The 19914-nt window shown below is 42.9% G+C and overlaps 2 protein-coding genes across 2 annotated transcripts in view; one reads left to right on the forward strand and one right to left on the reverse strand.

The window, feature by feature from the left end:
• PRKAR1B (protein kinase cAMP-dependent type I regulatory subunit beta) overlaps window positions 1-9302 on the reverse strand; it is a 219330-nt gene extending 210028 nt beyond the window's left edge. The window contains exon 1 of the mRNA XM_063430384.1: window positions 9164-9302. The gene's annotated coding sequence lies outside the window, so the exon portion shown is untranslated. The remainder of the gene's footprint in view (window positions 1-9163) is intronic.
• Window positions 9303-11650: 2348 nt separating this feature from the next.
• Window positions 11651-19914, forward strand: part of DNAAF5 (dynein axonemal assembly factor 5) — a 47374-nt gene continuing 39110 nt past the window's right edge. The window contains exons 1-2 of the mRNA XM_063428895.1: window positions 11651-12203; window positions 18140-18324. Coding sequence (XP_063284965.1) covers window positions 11672-12203; window positions 18140-18324 — 717 coding nt within the window. The 5' untranslated portion in view covers window positions 11651-11671. The remainder of the gene's footprint in view (window positions 12204-18139; window positions 18325-19914) is intronic.

The following is a 19914-nucleotide window of genomic DNA, read 5'->3' on the forward strand; positions in this document are numbered from 1 at the left end:
ACGAGGAATTATGGGTCTTCCAGTTTAAAAGATCGGTTGTGGTAAATGGGACATATACGAAGACTGGGTCAGCGTGTGCCATTTGACCTGCGGCATCGATATAAGCTGACCCGGGATTCAGACGAAGAGGCATCTGATAGTGCTTTAATTGTTGGGCACCAGTCAACTGTCGGGTTTGGATGGGGCTACGTAGAGAGGCGTCAGTCATGGGTTCCGGTCGGGGAGAGATAGGGTATGGGGATGTGGGAGGTCGGTTTTGGGAAAAGGTCGTAAATAAAACACTTCGAGCCGAGCTAGATGAAGCTTGACCGGAAGTCTGAAGTGGCGCCAAATCAGGATATTCGTTTCTAATGGGGGTGGATTCTGGTTCCGGAAGGGGAGATTTAGTACGAGGGGGGGTGGATCCTGTACTGGAGGAGGAAGCGGAAGTGGATGAGGGTAATGAGGGGAGGGGTGCAGGACTTCCTGCGTTTGCGTCACTTCTTCTTAACGGAAAGTAAGGGGGCGGCAAAGGGATCTCGGACTCAGGGGGCGTGTCCAAAATGGGCCTAACACCAGTCCTAGTGGACGAACAAGTCCTAGCTACCATGAGGCGACACTGTTCCTCGTGGCATGTCCGGAGCCATTTTGGCGAGTCATTTACGGCCTGTCTCCAACAATCAATATAAGGAAACTGGCCGTAAAGTTCAGGCCTACCTGATACAGCCACGTGTAAGCGCTGTACCAGAGTTGGATCCAAACTGCCACGTGGCGGCCATGCCGCAACCAAAGTAGGCCACTCCCTAGTACACAAAGTGACCAAACGTACAGGAGACATCTTTACCCCAAAATCACAAACTTTGAATCCCTTTTTAAAATTCTTAACCATACATCCTAAGGGATCCGGAATCGTTGACTGCGACGCACCCATACTTAACAATGGAACGTCGTCGACAACGAATACTATACACGCGTACTATTCAACAGTCACACCCGTTTCCTCTGGCAACAGCACCACGTGGTACGGTTACCAAGTGAAACGTACACAATAACAATAAACACTCAGGGAATTCCCGTACACACACAGCTGTTACACCAGTCACTATATAATCAATATTATGCCCTTTGGCGTAACTATACAGTCACCCACGCTATAATTCTCTATATACGAATTACCCGTCTATAACACACCCCAGTAACATCGTCTTTTACAAATAGCGGTTACAGTACGGTTAGCATAGGTCAAAGCACAAGTTAAGGTCACAATACAATTATTAGTGGTTATGGTGTTAAACATGCAATGGACGACAATGATTAGTACTTATTATATAATGTCAGTAAATATACAGGGTTATGGTACCGTGCACTATAATACAGCAACACACTATTAACACTCTCGCTAGACGGCTGAGCTCGCGCTATCTAACAAGATATACACTTTACTAAACAATCGTTAACACATTTACAATTCCCAACTAAACTATTGGCCAGTACCTTGAATGGACTACCTAAAACTATATACACCCGTTTTGGTTAGCCACACTGCCCAATCACCACATATACATAGCGAGCTAGAGATCCGAATTTACACAGGCGCCTCTTAGTCGCACTATCAAAAGTCTAGTGGGTTCCAAATTTACACGCCTTCCCACTTAGCCCAGATAGGATGAGAACTAGCGAACCGAATTTACACAGGCGCCGCTTAGTCTCCCGGTCCCTCCGACCTAGCGAACGTAATATACACCCTAGAACGCTAGTCTAGACAAGACACCGGTGTCCGGCTAGGGCTATCTTACACCAGGACCCCGCCTGACTAACCAAATCAAACGGTCTGACTAAAGAGCGTTCGATCGAGCGGTGCGCCTTCGCTCCTTCCCTCCGACAGAGGGGGCAGATACACTGATTCAAAACCCCTTTGGGCCTACCGCACAATCGGTATACCCCTAGTGGGTCCTGCCGTCTAAAACAGCAGTTGTCTTACCTCCTCGTTCCTGAACCTGAGTTCACACTCATCGACGGGGACACCCCAGCACTTCTCACGTAGAGGCCGATGATCTCCTGGACAACAGACCAGTGGCGCTGAGACGAAGGGAGGTCCACGCAGAAGTTCAGGGGTGCAGCCGTAGAGAACGTGGGCAAAGATAGACCGTCTCACGCCTCTGCCTCTCAGCTACCGTTGAACGATGAGCTTCCCGGCCAATGCACCAAATGATACCGGAGAAACTGACGGAAGCCAAGCACAGAGAGATGGACACAGGTTTCTTCAGGAAGGAAGAGATTCTTTATTGGATCACCGATCGGGACTCAGAGGGACTAGCGTCACCAAAATACAGCAAAGTCTGAGTACTGAATACATAGAGTACATTCCTTATATAGCACTGTAGCTCCTCCCACAATTAACTACACCCACACATACCCTTAACCTATTTAATAAATAGAGTCTAAACTCATCCATCCGGTCTAACCACGTGGCTCATCTGATACAAAGGAGAGGGACGCGTAATTCCAGTTCTTACATTCCTGCACCTGGTCAGTACAGTGATAACAGTATCTTAGCTACGTGTAATTAACTAACTGATACTACAAACACATATACATACATATGCCTTGTGGCAATCTTAGCCTGCTAAACTTGTATTTTACTGGAATTACATCACACAACCACACACACTTAGAAGCAACACTCTCCAGAATATCTCCAACCACACACACTTAGAAGCAACACTCTCCAGAATATCTCCAACCACACACACTTAGAAGCAACACTCTCCAGAATATCTCCAACCACACACACTTAGAAGCAACACTCTCCAGAATATCTCCAACCACACACACTTAGAAGCAACACTCTCCAGAATATCTCCAACCACACACACTTAGAAGCAACACTTAGATGAAGCAACCAAGCATGTGACAAAGACTTTCATTGTGTGAAGAACCTTAAAAATATGTTCATAAAGAAAAAAATAAATCCATGTCAAGGAGCAGCTATAGTGATTATGGTTGTTCGAGCGTCATTTAAAGGGAAACTGTAACTTCACAGTTTTTAAAATATAATATTGACTTATTTCATAGATTTATTTAACATGAATCTGTGACCTTTTTTTATTAAATGTAGAAACACACACTGTAATGTTCAGCTCTGCCTTGGAAATGTGTGACTCCATTTTGGCTCTCCGTCAATCTCACTTCTATAAACTTGGCAGTCAGCATAGAGAGAAGAGAGTAAACAGAAACAATGGGGGAGATTTATCAAACTGTTGTGCTCTGGAAAAAGCGTGCTAAGTACTAAACAGTGAAATCAAGAATCACATTCTGTCGGAGACTCCTCCCCTTTTAAAAAATTTTTTTCCACTTTTCACAAAACAAATCTCACAAGAAAACAAATCCAAAACGTTAGTTTCCCAACCTCCAACTCGATATGAACCCTGGCTGTGCCAGGATTGAACAGGATTGTGATGTGAATTGCTAAATCTTTAATGTACACATACGTTTTAGCTGCAAGGCAAACAAGGCATTTGCCTTGGGCGGCACTTTCCAGGGGGCGGCAAAAAAAAGCCGCCCCAAACGCCCAGGCAAATGTCTTGTTAGCCTGGCGGCTTACTAAGAATCCATGCGGGCGGCGCTGGCGAGGGAGCTGAGCAGAGAACTCACTAATCAGTGCTCCCTCGCCAGCGCCGCCTGCGCGCATGGATTCTTAGTCAGCCGCCAGGCTAACAAGACCTTTGCCTGGGCGTTTGGGAGGCGTTTTTTTTTTTTTTTTGCGCCGCAGAGTGATGACGGGAACCAGAGTTTTGTCATGCCCAGGGCAGCACTAAACCAGGATACACCACTGCATACATAAGTAATAGAATCTAAGTGCCAGTTCGCCTTTAAGGCATGTACACTCAGTAAACTCTTTTATGTTACTAAAAACAGCCACACAGCTAATCATGTAACTGTAGCTCATCGTATAGAGCATGAAGACATGGTCAACAAATTGACAGAGAATTGGATAATCTGCAAGAGTGTCTGTTCTCTGGTTTAACAAAAATGGCCATAAGTGCACTAACGGAAGAAGCTGAACAAAGCAAGTCTAATCATGGTGACAATAGGTGCCCCTGTCATCAGTTAAAAAGAGAATAAAGAGGGACAAGTGGGCACATGGTCACCAAAACGGGACAACTAAAGATTGAAAAACGTCACCAACCACCACGGAGTATGATCAGAATTTAGCATAAACTACTTGATTACCAGGATTCATCTTTCATTGTGCCATCTTTAGTGTAATGGTGCAGGAGATGTTTTCTTGACATAAATAATATAATTATATAACAGCAGAGACTTATTTGTAAAAAAAAAAAAAATTGCAGACCATGTGCATCTTTTTATGGGTACGATATAAAATATGTTTAAATGGATACTCAATGTGGCTCAAAGTAATTAGCACAAACTGTTCAAAATATATTTTCACAAAGTTTCCAAATGAGATTGCTAACTGCTATTTAGCAGATGACTAACAAAAAAAGTATTTTGTACGATGCTATTATTATAAACCAGCTTTGAGCTATTTTATTTCCATGCTTTAACTTTCAGACTGACGACAGTGGGTGTTTTTAGTTATTACTGCTTATCTAAATTATTTGAAAAACAGAATATAAATGATAAGGTGTAGTTTTTAGGTGAGACACCAGAGGGCAGTATAGTACCCAGACTGTAACAGGCGTTACTCTCTATCGTTTAAAGCTTTTAACCAGATTTAACTCCATCACCCGATGGCATAAGCAAAAACAACCAGTGGTGGTACCAGCAATTGACCTTTTCCTTTACAAAACTTCCTACCAACAAGAATAGAATATATTCCCACTCAATCTCTGTCGTGAGGCATCACACCTACAGGCTTATTTACTAAAGTGAGAATTCAAGGTGAATTCAAAGTGAATTTCAAATGTAAGGCCAGATTAGCCGAACTGAAAGCACAGATAACTTTTTTCCATTCCTGCAATTTTGACCTTAAATTTGAAATGCACTTTAAATTCACCCTACATTCTGACACTAGTTAGTAACCCTGAAAGTAAAAGACAACTACATAAGGCCCCCCCAACAAAAATCTCCCCTCGCTACAATTAAAGGAACACTCCAGCACCATAACCACTACAGCCCACTATGCCCTCCACCCCTAATGTAAAGTGTCAAATCACTATAGAACAGTTTGTCATCTTACCTTCTTTCTCCGCCTCCACTACACCCAGTTGGAAGTTCTATGTTTGAGCGAAGACCAGTAGTGCAGGACTTAGCTCATTTGCGAACAGCGATGAGCTAACACTCACAGAGAATGAGCTAGTTCTTCACTGAAGGGCTTAGCTCAGGAAAGGTAATGGGAGCAATTTTCCAGGAGCATCCGGCTCTCCTGAAGTCTAAGAGGAGGTGGGAAACGGCACCAGATGAACTCCAGGTAAGAAGCTCAACTGTTCTAAAACGGTCTGACTACTTACAGTAGGGAAGTGCCAGGACATTCCTTCCACCATAACCACTACAGACCGCTGGAGTGCTAATGGCGTTTGGATTGCTCCTTTAATGCTGTGTTTTGGGATTTTTTTTTTTTAAGTGTCTGTAATTTGAAGGAGAAATGTGATAATATTGGAATTAATTGCATAAAGCAAAAAGAGGGCAATATGTTTAAAAATCCGCACTGGCCTCCCAAACTAAACTGTTAATATTAAGTAAATGGATGTCAACGGTCCAAAACTACAAGTTAACCATGAATTTATTATAGTGGGATGATGTAAAATAATACATTAGCTGGAATCTATAGCTACTTTAGAAGTGTTCTGTGCATTATTCTCTGCTTTCTGGATTCTGTTGATACGCTGTTTATCAGTTTAAATAGCAAACCATATGGCTGCATTCTAAGGGGAGGAGACCTATTAGCGACTCCCAGTACAAAGCTGCCTGATTCAAGTTCCAGACTGTGACAGAAATAGCCAAACAGAGAGATTGGGCACTGGATCTATCACTTTGGTGTTAATCCGTTTATTAAAAGGATACTATAGTGCCAGGAAAACTAAGTCGTTTTCCTGGCGCTATAGCTCCCTAGAGTGCACCCTCCACCTGTGATGCATAAGGGGATAAAAAAAAAAACCTTCTGTCACTTAACAGAGCCCAGCGCCAATGTCCCTCGGCACTGGCTCAGGGTCCGCCAGTCGTGAGGAGACCTAATGCAATGGCCGCACTCGGATTAGAACAGCTACATAGGAAAGCATTATACAATGCTTTCATATATGGTTGCAGGTGATGCTGGATGTCCTCATGCATTGCACCAAAAGCCGCCTAACGACCTGGAAGTCAGTCTAGTGGCTGTCTGGTAGAAAGCCACTAGAGGTGGAGTTAACCCATTAAGATAATTATTGCAGTTAATTAAAAACTGCAGTAATTACATGCCCAGGGATAAGGGACCTGGGGATATGCACCCAGACCACCATGATGGGACCATAGTGTGCTATTTAGTTATATGGGGTCTGTAGGGATTGCAGCATTTAAAATATTTAGTAAGTCCAAGAGAGGTAGACTGCATATGAGTAGTCAGGGATTAAGGCCAGCGAAAAACCCTAATGAGTGCAACAATCTACCATGCATTTTATCACATTGTCCTCATTCAAAGTGTCCATCTATTTATACTTTTATTGGTTATTGTGCTATGAAGAAATATGTTAGTTTATTTATTGATGATTAGTATGAGATAACTCTACATGATGTCCCTGAAGTTGAAGGTTTCAGGCTGTAAAGGTACAAAGTGATGGAGGGATACTACATATGTTTTTGTGGGCATCTGCTACAGTTTGGCTTCACATAATTTCCATAATTGTTCTGGAAGGTCCCAGATCTCCCCTACCCTGCTCGCCTGTATTGCTCTTCTGCAGCGTAATTTAGGATTGGGCATATAACTTTACTGGTAGGTGTCCACTGGTTTTCCAAGAACAGCAAAACATAAATAAAAAAGGTGTGCCATCAAAGACATGAATCTCCAAGACAAATGGAGTAGGGTTAATCAAACCACCATGAACACTTCTGCTTTTCAAGGTAGTAGGAGTCTGTATGTGCATCTGTGGGTGAGCGGTTTCCTGATATCAACGTTGTGGATCGAGTGGCCCATGGTGGCGGTGGGGTTATGGTATGGGCAGGGGTATGTTATGGACAACAAACAGAGGTGCATTTTATGGATGGCATTTGAATGCGCAGAGATACCGTGACGAGATCCTCAGGCCCATCTTTGAGTTCAGCTCATGAAAAATGGGGGCAAAATAAAGGGTTGCATTTATAATTTTGTTCAGTGTATATGTGGTTATGTATTTCTAGCAAAGTTACAACATTTTGAGTGAGCACTACATAACCGAAAGTCGAATAACTGTTTTTTTTAACGATATGTAAAGTAAATAAGCACATTACGTGTTTAGGGAGTGTAACTGGCACCAATAGCAATTCCCATTAATCTAACTTTCAAACAAGGGAAGTATTTCATAACCATATTTACCCCCATGCCAGCAATGCAGCGATTGCAAAACACATCACACCAGAACAAACTGGAAGGGCTCTCTAAGTCCAAGCACATGAGAAGATGTACATGCACGATGGTGTAAAAAAAAAAACAACAACAAACACCACTGTACGTTTACTAACTCAAGCTTGACGACCCCACAGTGACCCACCACAACAGACATACAAAGCTAACCTGTTTTTAGCATGAGTATAAACTTCAAAATGTTCCCAGCCTGTTATGTTTCTCATTTAAAAAAAAAAAAAAATGTGCTGTTTATTTCTGCCGTGACAATGTATGCCATTGAAATGCCTGTAATTGCTGTCGTGGCGCTACAGGTACCTATGTTATGTAATCAAATGCACAAGAAAAATAAAGTATTTTAAAAAAGAAAGAAAAAACAACAACAAGCGATATAAAAAATACATTTAAAAAAAAATATATGATTAAATAGGTACAAATCTGTGCATTCATGACCGTGCACAAGGGGGTTTAACTACTAAGCACAAATGTGTACGCAAATTGAAAACCAAATAAAAAAATATAGACAAAAATAAATGTTTTTGGCAAATACGCCATCACAGTTGTAGCCACAGCTTGGCTTTTTTTTTTTTTTTTTAGCCTACAATGGGCATGTCAATTTAAAATTCCCTACAATTATTGTTTGATGAATAAACCCCAAAGAGTGCAGATGCAAACCACACTAGCGTGGATTGTAACGTGCACAGTGTGATTATTTGTGTCATGTTTATATGTTGCCATGAGCTGCTGTATGATTGTGTCTGTGTGTGCTTAAACACCTGTACAGAGTGTTAATCTTTATGCCCAATCCTAAATTACTGTATCTGCACGTAAACGTGTACAGTATCTCTCTATGTATTCTTAATACAGTGTGTGCATTTTCTGCTTACTGTAATGATTCCTGAACACAGTGTGTGTTTGTGTTTATTTACTATAATGATATCTGAAGTGTGTTTATTTGTGCTTACTGTAATGATTCCTGAAAAGTGTGTGTGTGTGTGTTTATTTACTATAATGATATCTGAAGTGTGTGTATTTGTGCTTACTGTAATGATTCCTGAAAAGTGTGTGTGTGTGTGTTTACTATAATGACATCTAAACAGTATGTGTATTGTGATTATCTCTGTGTAAACTCTGTTGTGTATGCAAACATCTGGTGTGTGCAGAGAGAGAGCTGAATACTGTATGTGTTGTTTTGATCCAGGCCATAACTGCAGCAGAATCAGACATGCAGGGTTATAATGCACTGGGTCCTACTTCCCTACCCTGTGGGGGGGTCCCCCCAATTATAAGGCCCCCCTGATTAAAGCAAAGATGGGGGGGTCATTTAAAGACTAGTAACAGCCCTGGTAATGACAGCATGCAGCTGTGTGCAGACAGAGGCATGCAAGGTATGTGTGTGCAGATAAGGAGGGGAGGAGGGGGCTGTTTACAGCACACTGCGGGTGTTGTGTTGTGCATTGTGGTGCAGTTGTTGTTGTTGTTGCATTGTGTGTATGTGATGGTGCTGCATGATAAGGATTCTTACCATTAGGTATCCGAGGAGGAAGAAGGAGGGGTTTAAAGGGACAGAGGTGGCAATGGGCAGTCTAGCAGGGTGTTTGCAGCTCTGGGGTGGGGGGGTCCAGAAGCCCCCTCTCATTCACTCACCGTGATCCCAGGGCTGGAGCGGTAAGTGTCGGTGACCGGGGCCCTGGGCTCTCTGCGATGCTCTGGCTGATTCAGCTGCTGACGTCACACGACCTCGTTTTCAAGCATCTCTACTTGTGCAGCTTCCAGGAAAGTCCCTGCTATACCTGGCACTGTCACTAAACACAGAGACATACACTGGGGGACAGGGGGACAATACTGTCACTAAACACATAGACATACACTGGGGGACAGGGGGACAATACTGTCACTAAACACATAGACATACACTGGGGGACAGGGGGACAATACTGTCACTAAACACAGAGACATACACTGGGGGGACAATACTGTCACTACACACACAGACATACACTGGGGGACAATACTGTCACTAAACACAGAGACATACACTGGGGGACAGGGGGACAATACTGTCACTAAACACAGAGACATACACTGGGGGACAGGGGGACAATACTGTCACTAAACACAGAGACATACACTGGGGGACAGGGGGACAATACTGTCACTAAACACATAGACATACACTGGGGGACAGGGGGACAATACTGTCACTAAACACATAGACATACACTGGGGGACAGGGGGACAATACTGTCACTAAACACAGAGACATACACTGGGGGGACAATACTGTCACTACACACACAGACATACACTGGGGGACAATACTGTCACTAAACACAGAGACATACACTGGGGGACAGGGGGACAATACTGTCACTAAACACAGAGACATACACTGGGGGACAGGGGGACAATACTGTCACTAAACACAGAGACATACACTGGGGGGCAGGGGGACAATACTGTCACTAAACACACAGACATACACTGGGGGATAGGGGGACAACATTGTCACTAAACACACAGACAGTCATTGGCGACAATACTGTCACCAAACACACAGACTGTCATTTGGGTACAACACTGTCACTGAACACACAGAAAGTAATTGGTGGACTGGGGGCAATACTGTCACCAAACACACAGACACACAGACAGTCATTAGGAGACAAGGGGACAATACTGTCACTAACACACAGACAGTCATTAGGGGACAGGGGGACAACACATCACTACCCTGCTAACAGTCATAGCACGTGTGTAGCCCTGAGGTCTCATTCCCTTAAATTGGGGAATGTGGAGGATTGACAAGGGAACTGTACATTGTGTCCAATATAGCTAGTCTGAAAAAATATCCAGCAAGTTAAAAAAATGATGTGACCATGCATCAATTCAGACAAGTAACTCATTAAAGTGCTCGCAGGTTTAGCTTGATTACTTACAAAAGTGTGAATTGTTAAGGAAGAGTGAATTCAAGTGAATTTAACCTTTAGAGGTTAACACAGTAAAGGGGTTTAAAGGACCACTCTAGGCACCCAGACCACTTCAGCTTAATGAAGTGGTCTGGGTGCCAGGTCCAGCTAGGGTTAACCCATTTTTTTATAAACATAACAGTTTCAGAGAAACTGCTATGTTTATAAATTGGTTAAGCCTTCCCCCTAATCCTCTAGTGGCTGTCTCACTGACAGCCGCTAGAGGCGCTTGCATGATTCTCACTGTGAAAATCACAGTGAGAGCAAGCAAGCGTCCATAGGAAAGCATTGTAAATGCATTCTGATGCGACCGGCTGAATGCGCTCGCAGCTCTTGCCGCGCGTGCGCATTCAGCCGACGGGGCGGAGAGGAGAAGGAGAGCTCCCCGCCCAGCGCTGGAAAAAGGTAAGTTTTTGCCCTTTACAGAGCCGGGCGGGAGAGGGACCCTGAGGGTGGGGGCACCCTCAGGGCACTCTAGTACCAGGAAAACAAGTATGTTTTCCTGCCACTAGAGTGGTCCTTTAAGCATGCTTGGGATATGCATAAGGCTATCCTAGCTATAAGATAAGGCCAGGGACTAATGAAAGTATTTTTTTAAAAAAAATTGGGCAGACTAGATGGGCCGAATGGTTCTTATCTGCCGTCACATTCTATGTTTCTATGTAAGATTTGGGATAAAATAGCCTGAGAACAATGAAGATACTATCAGGGCTATCGACTAAAGTGTGAATTCAAAGTGAATTTCATGTACAAATTTCCCTACAGTTCAAAATGTAGTGAATAAAGTGTGTGATCTTCAATTAGACCACAGTTAGTAAGTGGAAATTTTAATATTGTGAGTTTGCAGTGTTCCAGGTGTTCCAGGTTTAGGCCACATCAACAACTTTATGCTGCCATTTATTTATATGTATATTTATTTTTCTAGAGTATTTATTACTAAATTGATATCATTCCCCCAGCAGACTGTATGTGTGCAGCTGGAACAGGCCAGCAGGGAGTTATACAGAACACAGGCTAAAGGGAGCAGCAGGGAAGGGGCTTCCTGGCTCTTTGCGTTGCTTGGCAACCAAATGCCTGTCTGTCCGTGTGCGCCGTTGCGCTTTCAATAAAGTTGCTTTTGCTTTGAACGCGCCGTTGTTTTCGCTGTGTTGGGAGGGAAGCGCTTTGGTTACCAGTGGTTACAGCAATGGCGGCGGACGGTGAGCAACGTGCGGCCTCTGAAGTCTTTCAGGCCATAGCCCGGCACCTAAACTGCCTGAATGATGACAATAAGTTCACCAGAAGGAAAGCGCTAGGGGCAATCCAGCAGGAGGCCCAGGATAAGAGGCTGTCCAGCGTGGCCCTCCAAGAGGTGTTCGGGGAGCTGCTCAAACCGCTGCTCAGGTGCCTGTCAGACCCCATGGAGAAGTGCAGGGAGCTGGCCACCCAGATCGCCAGTCACTGTGTGAGTAACGTGCCCAGCCCCGAGGAGGCCCTGCCCTACCTGATACCAGCCATCACACAGAGACTGGGGAGCCCTGACATCGTGGAGCCCACAGAGGAGCTCAGGCTCGCCTTAACAGAGCTCCTGGCCCTACTCATCGAAGTGTGTGGGAGAAAGCTGCTCCCTTACCTGGATGACCTGATCAGGATATTACAAAGAACCATCACGGATCCTTTCCCAGAGGTGAAGAAAGAAAGCTGCAAATGTGCCACAAGCCTTGCCAAGTGTATACCAGGTAGTATACGTACAGTAAGGGTGGTGGGGAGGGGGTTTAAAGGAAAGATGTGTTTTTTTTTGTTGTTTTTTTAAGGCATCAAGCGGGCATGGCTAACATTCGTCAATACAGCAACTGACCTTTATTTTATAAACATGCTCAGCCAGCCTAAGGTGAGTGTGATATGTGATACGTACTTTGCAACAGCTGCGAAACAAGAAAATATTATTTGTAAGGGTTGAAATTTAAACTTTACAATGCTATAGAAGACAATAAGAGAAGAGGTGATGACTTTTATTGGAGTATAGGCATACAAGAATATCTAATAACTCTTGTAGACCTGCCTTCCTTATTCTCTGGTCAGTATGCTTGCATTCACTACTCGCAGGCATAGGCAACCTTCGGCACTGCAGATGTTTTGGATTACACTTCCCTTAAAGGACCACTATAGGCACCCAGACCACTTCAGCTTAAAGGGACACTCCAGGCACCCAGACCACTTCTGCTCATTGGAGTGGTCTGGGTGCCAACTCCCACTACCCTTAACCCTGCAAGTGTAATTATTGCAGTTTTTCATAAACTGCAATATTTACATTGCAGGGTTAACTCCACCTCTAGTGGCTGTCTATTAGACAGCCACTAGAGGTCACTTCCTGGGTTCTAGCACAGGTTTCCTGTGCTAGAGCGTCGCTGGACGTCCTCACGCTGTGTGAGGACCTCCAGCGTCGCTCAAAACCCCATAGGAAAGCATTGAAATGATTTTTCAATGCTTTCCTATGGGGAGACGTAATGCGCATGCGCGGAATTTCCGCGCATGCGCATTAGGTCTCCTTGGCCAGTGAGCGAGATTAGTCTCGCCCACCGGCCGACGTAATCACTAGGAGGAGCGTCGCGGAGGCGGAGACAGCGGCGAGGGACATCGCCGCTGTCCCAGGTAAGTCACTGAAGGGGTTTTCACCCCTTCAGTAACTGGGGATTGGTGGGCGGATCGTTTTTCTGGCACTGGAGTTTCCCTTTAATTTAGTGGTCTGGGTGCCAGGTCCAGCTAGGTTTAACCCTTTTTTTGTATAAACATAGCAGTTTCAGAGAAACTGCTATGTTTATAAAAGGGTTAATCCAGCCTCTAGTGGCTGTCTCATTGACAGCTGTTAGAGGCGCTTCCGCGCTTCTCACTGTGATTTTCACAGTGAAAAGACACCAGCGTCCATAGGAAAGCATTGTGAATGCTTTCCTATGGACTGGCTGAATGCGCGTGCGGCTCGTGCCGTGCATGCGCATTCAGCCGAGGAGGAGGAGAGTTCCCCGCCCAGCGCTGGAGAAAGAGGTAAATTTAACCCCTTCCTCACCCTATAGCCCGGCGGGAGGGGGGCCCCGAGGGTGGGGGCACCCTCAGGGCACTATAGTGCCAGGAAAACGATTATGTTTTCCTGGCACTATAGTGGTCCTTTAAATGGACTCTCCAGTGCCAGGAAATCATATGTTTTCCTTACACTGCAGGACCCTGCAGTGCCCCTCTCCCTCCCACCCCCATCTCATGTTTCTGAGGGGGTTAAAACCCCTTCAGTGACTTACCTGAATCCAGCGCCAAAGTCCCTCGGTGCTAGGTCAGGCTCCTCCCCCGCCGGTGGGGGGAGACCTAATGCGCATACGCGGCAATGGCCACACACGCGCATTAGACCTCCCCATAGGTTCGGGCGATGCTGAACGTCCTCGTTCATAGCGTGAGGACGTCCAGCGTCGTTTAAAACACTTTTTCGTGTTCTAAGAACACGGAAGTCCCTCTTGTGGCTGTCTGATAGACAGCCACTAGAGGAGGACTTAACTCTGCACGGTAATTATTGCAGTTTATAAAAACTGCAATAATTTCACTTGCAGGGTTAAGGGTGGTGGGAGTTGGCACACAGACCACTCCAATGGGCAGAAGTGGTCTGGGTGCTTGGAGTGTCCCTTTAATTCTTTGCCAGCATTATAGGTGTAAGAGCACTATGGGGGATGTAGTCCATAACATCTGGAGTGCCGAAGGATGCCTATCCCTGGCTAAAGATAACAGTTTTGATCAGTACACAACTTTGCAACAAAAAGTCAGAAAAATGTAGTATAGTGATACTTGTTTATGCTGGGACAGATTTACTAGTAAATGCAATTCAGCCATTTGATAATGCATAGTTCTCAAAATGAAGTGCTGCCGCCCACCTTTTGTGTTTTTAAATTGCTAAAATAGTCTGCCAGCCGAAAATGGCAGAGTATTCTAGAACTTCTAAAACAACAACCTGCTTGCGGAATGCAGTTTTATGTCCAGTATTACAGCCTAAGTAAATAAAGGTTATATGACCTCTTATCATAAGGATTTTATACCTTACTATAAGAGTAAGATACTAGTTGTAGTATTAAGACGTTGCTATAAGGCATGATTATCAGGCATTTAGTTCAACCGTCAGGTTTTTATGGACTACATTTTTTTATAGCTCTTTGCTAGGTTAGGCTGGAAATGAATTATGGATTGGTGCTGGTTAGTGTCGCTAAATACACTGCAAGTGCTCCAAAAAGTATGAAATGCAATACAAAACAAATATGGTGTATTTAAAGTAGTAGGACTCACAAGGGCTGTAAATTAGAGACTCTATAGTCACCAAAACCGCTTTAGCTTTATGAAGCAGGTATAGTGTATAGATCATGCCCCTGCAGTCTCACTGCTGAATTATGTCATTTAGGAGTTAAATCATCTTTGTTTCTGTTTATGCAGCCCTAGTCACACCTCCCCTGGCCAATACAATTGGTTTCACTTTCAATCAGATGTAACTTACTTTCAAAGTTTTTATCTTCTGCTCTGTAAAGTGAACTTTAATCGCACACAGGAGGCTCCTGCAAGGTCTAGCAAGCTGTTAACAGTGAAGGAGATAAGAAATAAACAGAATTTACAATAAAGCAAGTGTAAACATTAGATGACTCTTTACAGGAAGTGTTTAGGAAGGCTGTTTAAGTCACATGCAGGGAGGTTCGACTAGGCTGTATAAACAAAGTAATTTAATTTAACTCCTAAATGGCAGAGAATTGAGCAGTGAGACTTCAGGGACACGATCTATACATCAAAACTGCTTCATTAAGCAAAAGTTGTTTTGGTGACTACAGTGTCCATTTAAACTTAAAAGGGATAGTATAGTCATCAGAACAACTACAGCTTATTGTATTTGTTCTAGTGAGTTTAATCATTCCCTTTAGGCTTTTTGCAGTAAACACTATATATTTTTTTAGAAAAAAAAATGTAGTGTTTACATTACAGCATAGAGATACCTCCACTGGCCACTCTTCAGATGGCTACTAGAGGTGCTTCCTGGGGTAGTGTTGCAAATTTTCAGCACTGCCATTCAGTGTCTCTGCCCTCTGCATGGTGACACTGAACTTTCCTCATATATATGCATTGATTTGATGTTCCTCTATGAGGAAATGCTATTTGGCCAGGGCTGGTGTTTGATTTGTGTTGTCTCTGTCCATGAACTGCCTCCTTGACAGTCTCAGCCAATTCTATGAGAAAGCATTGTGATTTGCTCAGAGAATAGCTTCTGATGATGTCAGCCAAGCTGGCAGATCAAGGACAGAGCCAACAGCATCAGACTTGAATAAAAGTAAGATTTTACTATATTTAGGGGAGGCAGGCAGGGGGGCTAGATTGATTTTAACACTATAGGGGCAGGAATGCATGTTTGTGTTCCAGACCCTATATTGTTCTTTTAAACACTCTAATCACCAAAACATTTTTAGCTTACTTAAGCAGTTCTAGTGTACAGATCTTGCCCCTGTTTCACTGCTCGGTTCTCTTCATTTTTTGAGTTAAAGGAACACTATATGGTCAGGAATACAAATGTTTATTGCTGACACTATAGGTCTATATAACTGTTTAGGTTGCCGACCACAGCTTACCTCCTGTTACAAAGGTGATCTACTTACCTTTTTCTAGCGTTGCACAGGTCATGGCTGGCATTGCCCACGCTCTGCCCCCTTAACTCAACAATTGGGAGCCTATTGCGCATGAGCAGTAAAATGACGTGCTGCACCAATCAGTTTCTTCTCATAGAGATGCATTACCTCACAGCATCTCTGTAGGGAAGTTCAGAGTGGGGGGATGCTGAACGTCCGTGTGACTGCCACTGAAGTTGTTGCCAGGCAATGATGTAAACAATGCCTTTTTCCTGAAAAGGCAGTGTGTTTACATTAAAGTGCCTGCAGAGACATGCTATACTCTCCAGCCAGAAGAACTACATTAAGTGTCCCTTTAAATCCCTTTTGTTTCTGTTTATACTGGCCTACTCACACCTACCCTGGCTGTGACTCACACAATCTCCGTGAAAAATAGGTTTTATTTTCAGTTAATTCATACAGCACACAATATGAACTATCATGATGAATGGCAAATGATCTTGGAAGTTGCAGTTTTACAATATGTGGCGATCTACCCTTTGTTCACCCATTAGAAGTTCCTGTGCAATAAGGATGGTAAAATATGAACCTCTTTCAGGAAGTGTGTAGTAGGGCTGAGTGATTCTCTGCTAGAGGAGGTGTGGCTAGAGCTGCATAAACAAAAGTGATTTGAATCCTAAATGCAAGAGTATTGAGCGATGAGACTGCAGAGCATGATCTATACACCAAAACCCTTTCATTAAAGGATCACTATAGGGTCAGGAACACAAACATCTATTCCTGACCCTATAGTGCTAAAACAACCATCTAGCCCCCCTGGGCCCCTCATGCCTCCATAAATATAGCAAAATCTTACTGTATTCAAGCCAGAAGCTGTAGCTCTGCATGCTGTTTGCCTAAAAAAAAAAAAAAAAAAAAACAATCTCCTCATAGAGATGAATGGAATCCATGAATCTCTATGAGGAAAGTTCAGTGTCTACATGCAGAGGGAGGAGATACTGAATGTTTGGAAGCATTTTAGTCAGTCATGACCCAGGAAGGATCTCTAACAGCCATCTAAGGAGTGGCCAGTGAAGTGATCACTAGGCTGTAATGTAAACACTGCATTTTCTCTGAAAAGACAGTGTTTACAGCAAAAAGCCTGAAGGTAATGATTCTACTCACCAGAACAAATTCAATAAGCTGTAGTTGTTCTGGTAAGGGTAGTATGTCCCTGCAGGCTTTTTATTGTAAACCTTGCCTTTTCAAAGACATGGTTTTCATTATTAAATTATAAAGGATCACACCCAAAAGAAAAATTCTACCGCTTTATTGCAAATATGTAACAGGGGTAGGCAACCTTTGGAACTCCAGATGTTTTGGACATCATCAGCCATATTGCTGGCAATGCATCAAGGGAGTTGTAGACCACAACATCTGGTGTCGATTGTTGCCTATACCTGAATAGTACATACTAGATCCTCATGAGACATTAGACAAATAATATCCCCAAACTAAAGAAAATAATGATACCCCCAACATTTCGGCAAATAGCCTTTGTAAAGGGCTATTTGCTGAACTATTGGTGGTGTCATTTTTCTTGTTTCTTTAGTGACCTGTGGTATCTCCCTATTCTCTTAGTCTTCTATACTTGTATTTTTCCCTTTGATCTATTTATTTGGTATGTAATATTTTCCTTTTATGCTAGTTTATGTTTTTGTTTAGGTTTGTATTTTTTTTCTGTTTTATGCTTTATATTTTGGATTGTTTATACATTTTCGTATGAATTGTGGTTTACCACCGAGTGTTAATTTAATGCTTTGGTTATATATTGTCCTATGTCTCATGAGGGCCTAGTATGTACTGTACATTTGCAATAAAGCTGTTTTCATGTTTCTTTTGTGTGTGTGCTCCTTTATGATTTAGTTTATGTGTGCTTTTGACTCTATGGGATATATAATATATGATTTTATATTATACGATTTTCTTATTGTGTATTTTCCATTTGTATCAATCCGAACATTCCCTGATCACTAAAACAACAATTATCTCTTCTGTTTCAGAACATTTCCACATGCAGTCGGAATCTCTCATTAAACCCTTGATGCAGACCATTTCACATCAGCACTCCAAAGTTCGTATGGCAGTTATCCATACAACAGGTGCGGTAATCCAATACGGTAATGGGAAGTCAGTGGACGATGTCCTGTCCCATCTTGCACAAAGGCTTTTTGATGATGCCCCTCAGGTAATGTCTTAGTTCTCATTTATTGAATTATTTCGTACAGCCGTACATACAATCTACGAATATGTAACGTATGTGAACAGATGTACAAACTACACATATACCACTTTAATAAATTGCAGCATTTGAACAAGCAGATGTTACTGTATTAGTTTGGGCAACGTCATTGCCAACTGACTGACGTGCACGTTCTGATAAAATATATCGTATCCTGTTGTTTGTCTGTTGCTAGCGAATTAGATGATGACCTTCAGTGATCCCAAAAAATCTGTGTGGTAAGGTCTTCCTCTGCCAGTTTAACCCCCAAAAAGAGTCTGAGTATTCAAACCATTTCAATACAATACCCCACATTCCTCTCCTACGCAACTTGACGTTTATAAGGTTTTGAGTTGTTCCATTCTCAGATTTGATGTATTTGTGATGAGTGAGTGGGAATAGGTACAGCTTGCCAAAAAGGAAGCTCTCTTTATATTCCTTTCGTGGGTTGTTGGGTATAACACGCATTGCGTGCCAGCAAATACTTCTTACTTTCGTCCAACAGTTTCATCATTAGGACATGTTCAGTTGAAAAACAGGCTGTTATTTTTGTATTGCAAACATGTAGCATTAATTGGGGCAGGAGATTTCCATTAACTCCAATTGACAATGCATTGCTTCCAATTTATGTCTTAGAATGAGAATAGTATGGTACTATTTCGTAAACACGTTTCTTTATTGTGTGTGTGTGTGTGTGTGTGTGTGTCCTATAACCCCCACACTGCACATCCCATATAATATCAAGTAATCTAAATATATAATCTTTACACCTATCTTACTAAAATCCTGTATAATAAATCCTAAAGGAACCCTGTAGTGTTAGGAATACAAACCTGTATTTCTAAAACTATAGTGCCTCTGTCCCTAGTTGTATTAAGTATCCCTCGGTTTGCTATAAAATAAAAGTTTTACTTACCTTTTTTTCAGCACTGAGGCTCCCTCAACATTGGTCACCTGCTTGGATGTCATCGAGGAGGCATGGCCTCTTCTGGCGATGGTCCAATCCAATGTTTCTTCTGGAGGAGCATTGTAAACCTAATGCAGATGTGCGGTGTGATCATTCAAGCTTCCCCATAGGAAAGCATTGTATTCAGTGCTTTAATATCGGCTTTTTCGTCACGTGACTAGGTTTTACTTAGTGCAGCGAAAGTGCCTCTAGTGGCTGTCAGTATGACAGCAATTTCGGAAGTATTTCACCCTGCAGTGTACACCGTGCAGTTATTGAAAGATAATTTAAAAAAAAAAAACTGCAGTATTTTATTTTGCAGAGTTAAAAGGACGGTGCCACTGCACCTAGCCCATTTTATTGAATTGAAGTGTTCTGGATAGCTTAACTTTATACTCTGTAATATGAAAGATACATAACAGTGAATGGAGGTAAATAATGTAATCAAGACAATTGTAAACCACTCACTCTGTCCATCACACACTATGCCATGTAATCATCTAGTGTTAAATAAGACTTTCATTTAAATTCACCATATGTTTTATCCCTATCCCTTGTGCTATTTAAGAAGATCAAGTTGACAATTGGGGCCCTTTATGTCATGATACTAT

Source organism: Pelobates fuscus, chromosome 8 (genome assembly GCF_036172605.1).
Source record: "Pelobates fuscus isolate aPelFus1 chromosome 8, aPelFus1.pri, whole genome shotgun sequence".
Lineage (NCBI taxonomy): Eukaryota > Metazoa > Chordata > Amphibia > Anura > Pelobatidae > Pelobates > Pelobates fuscus.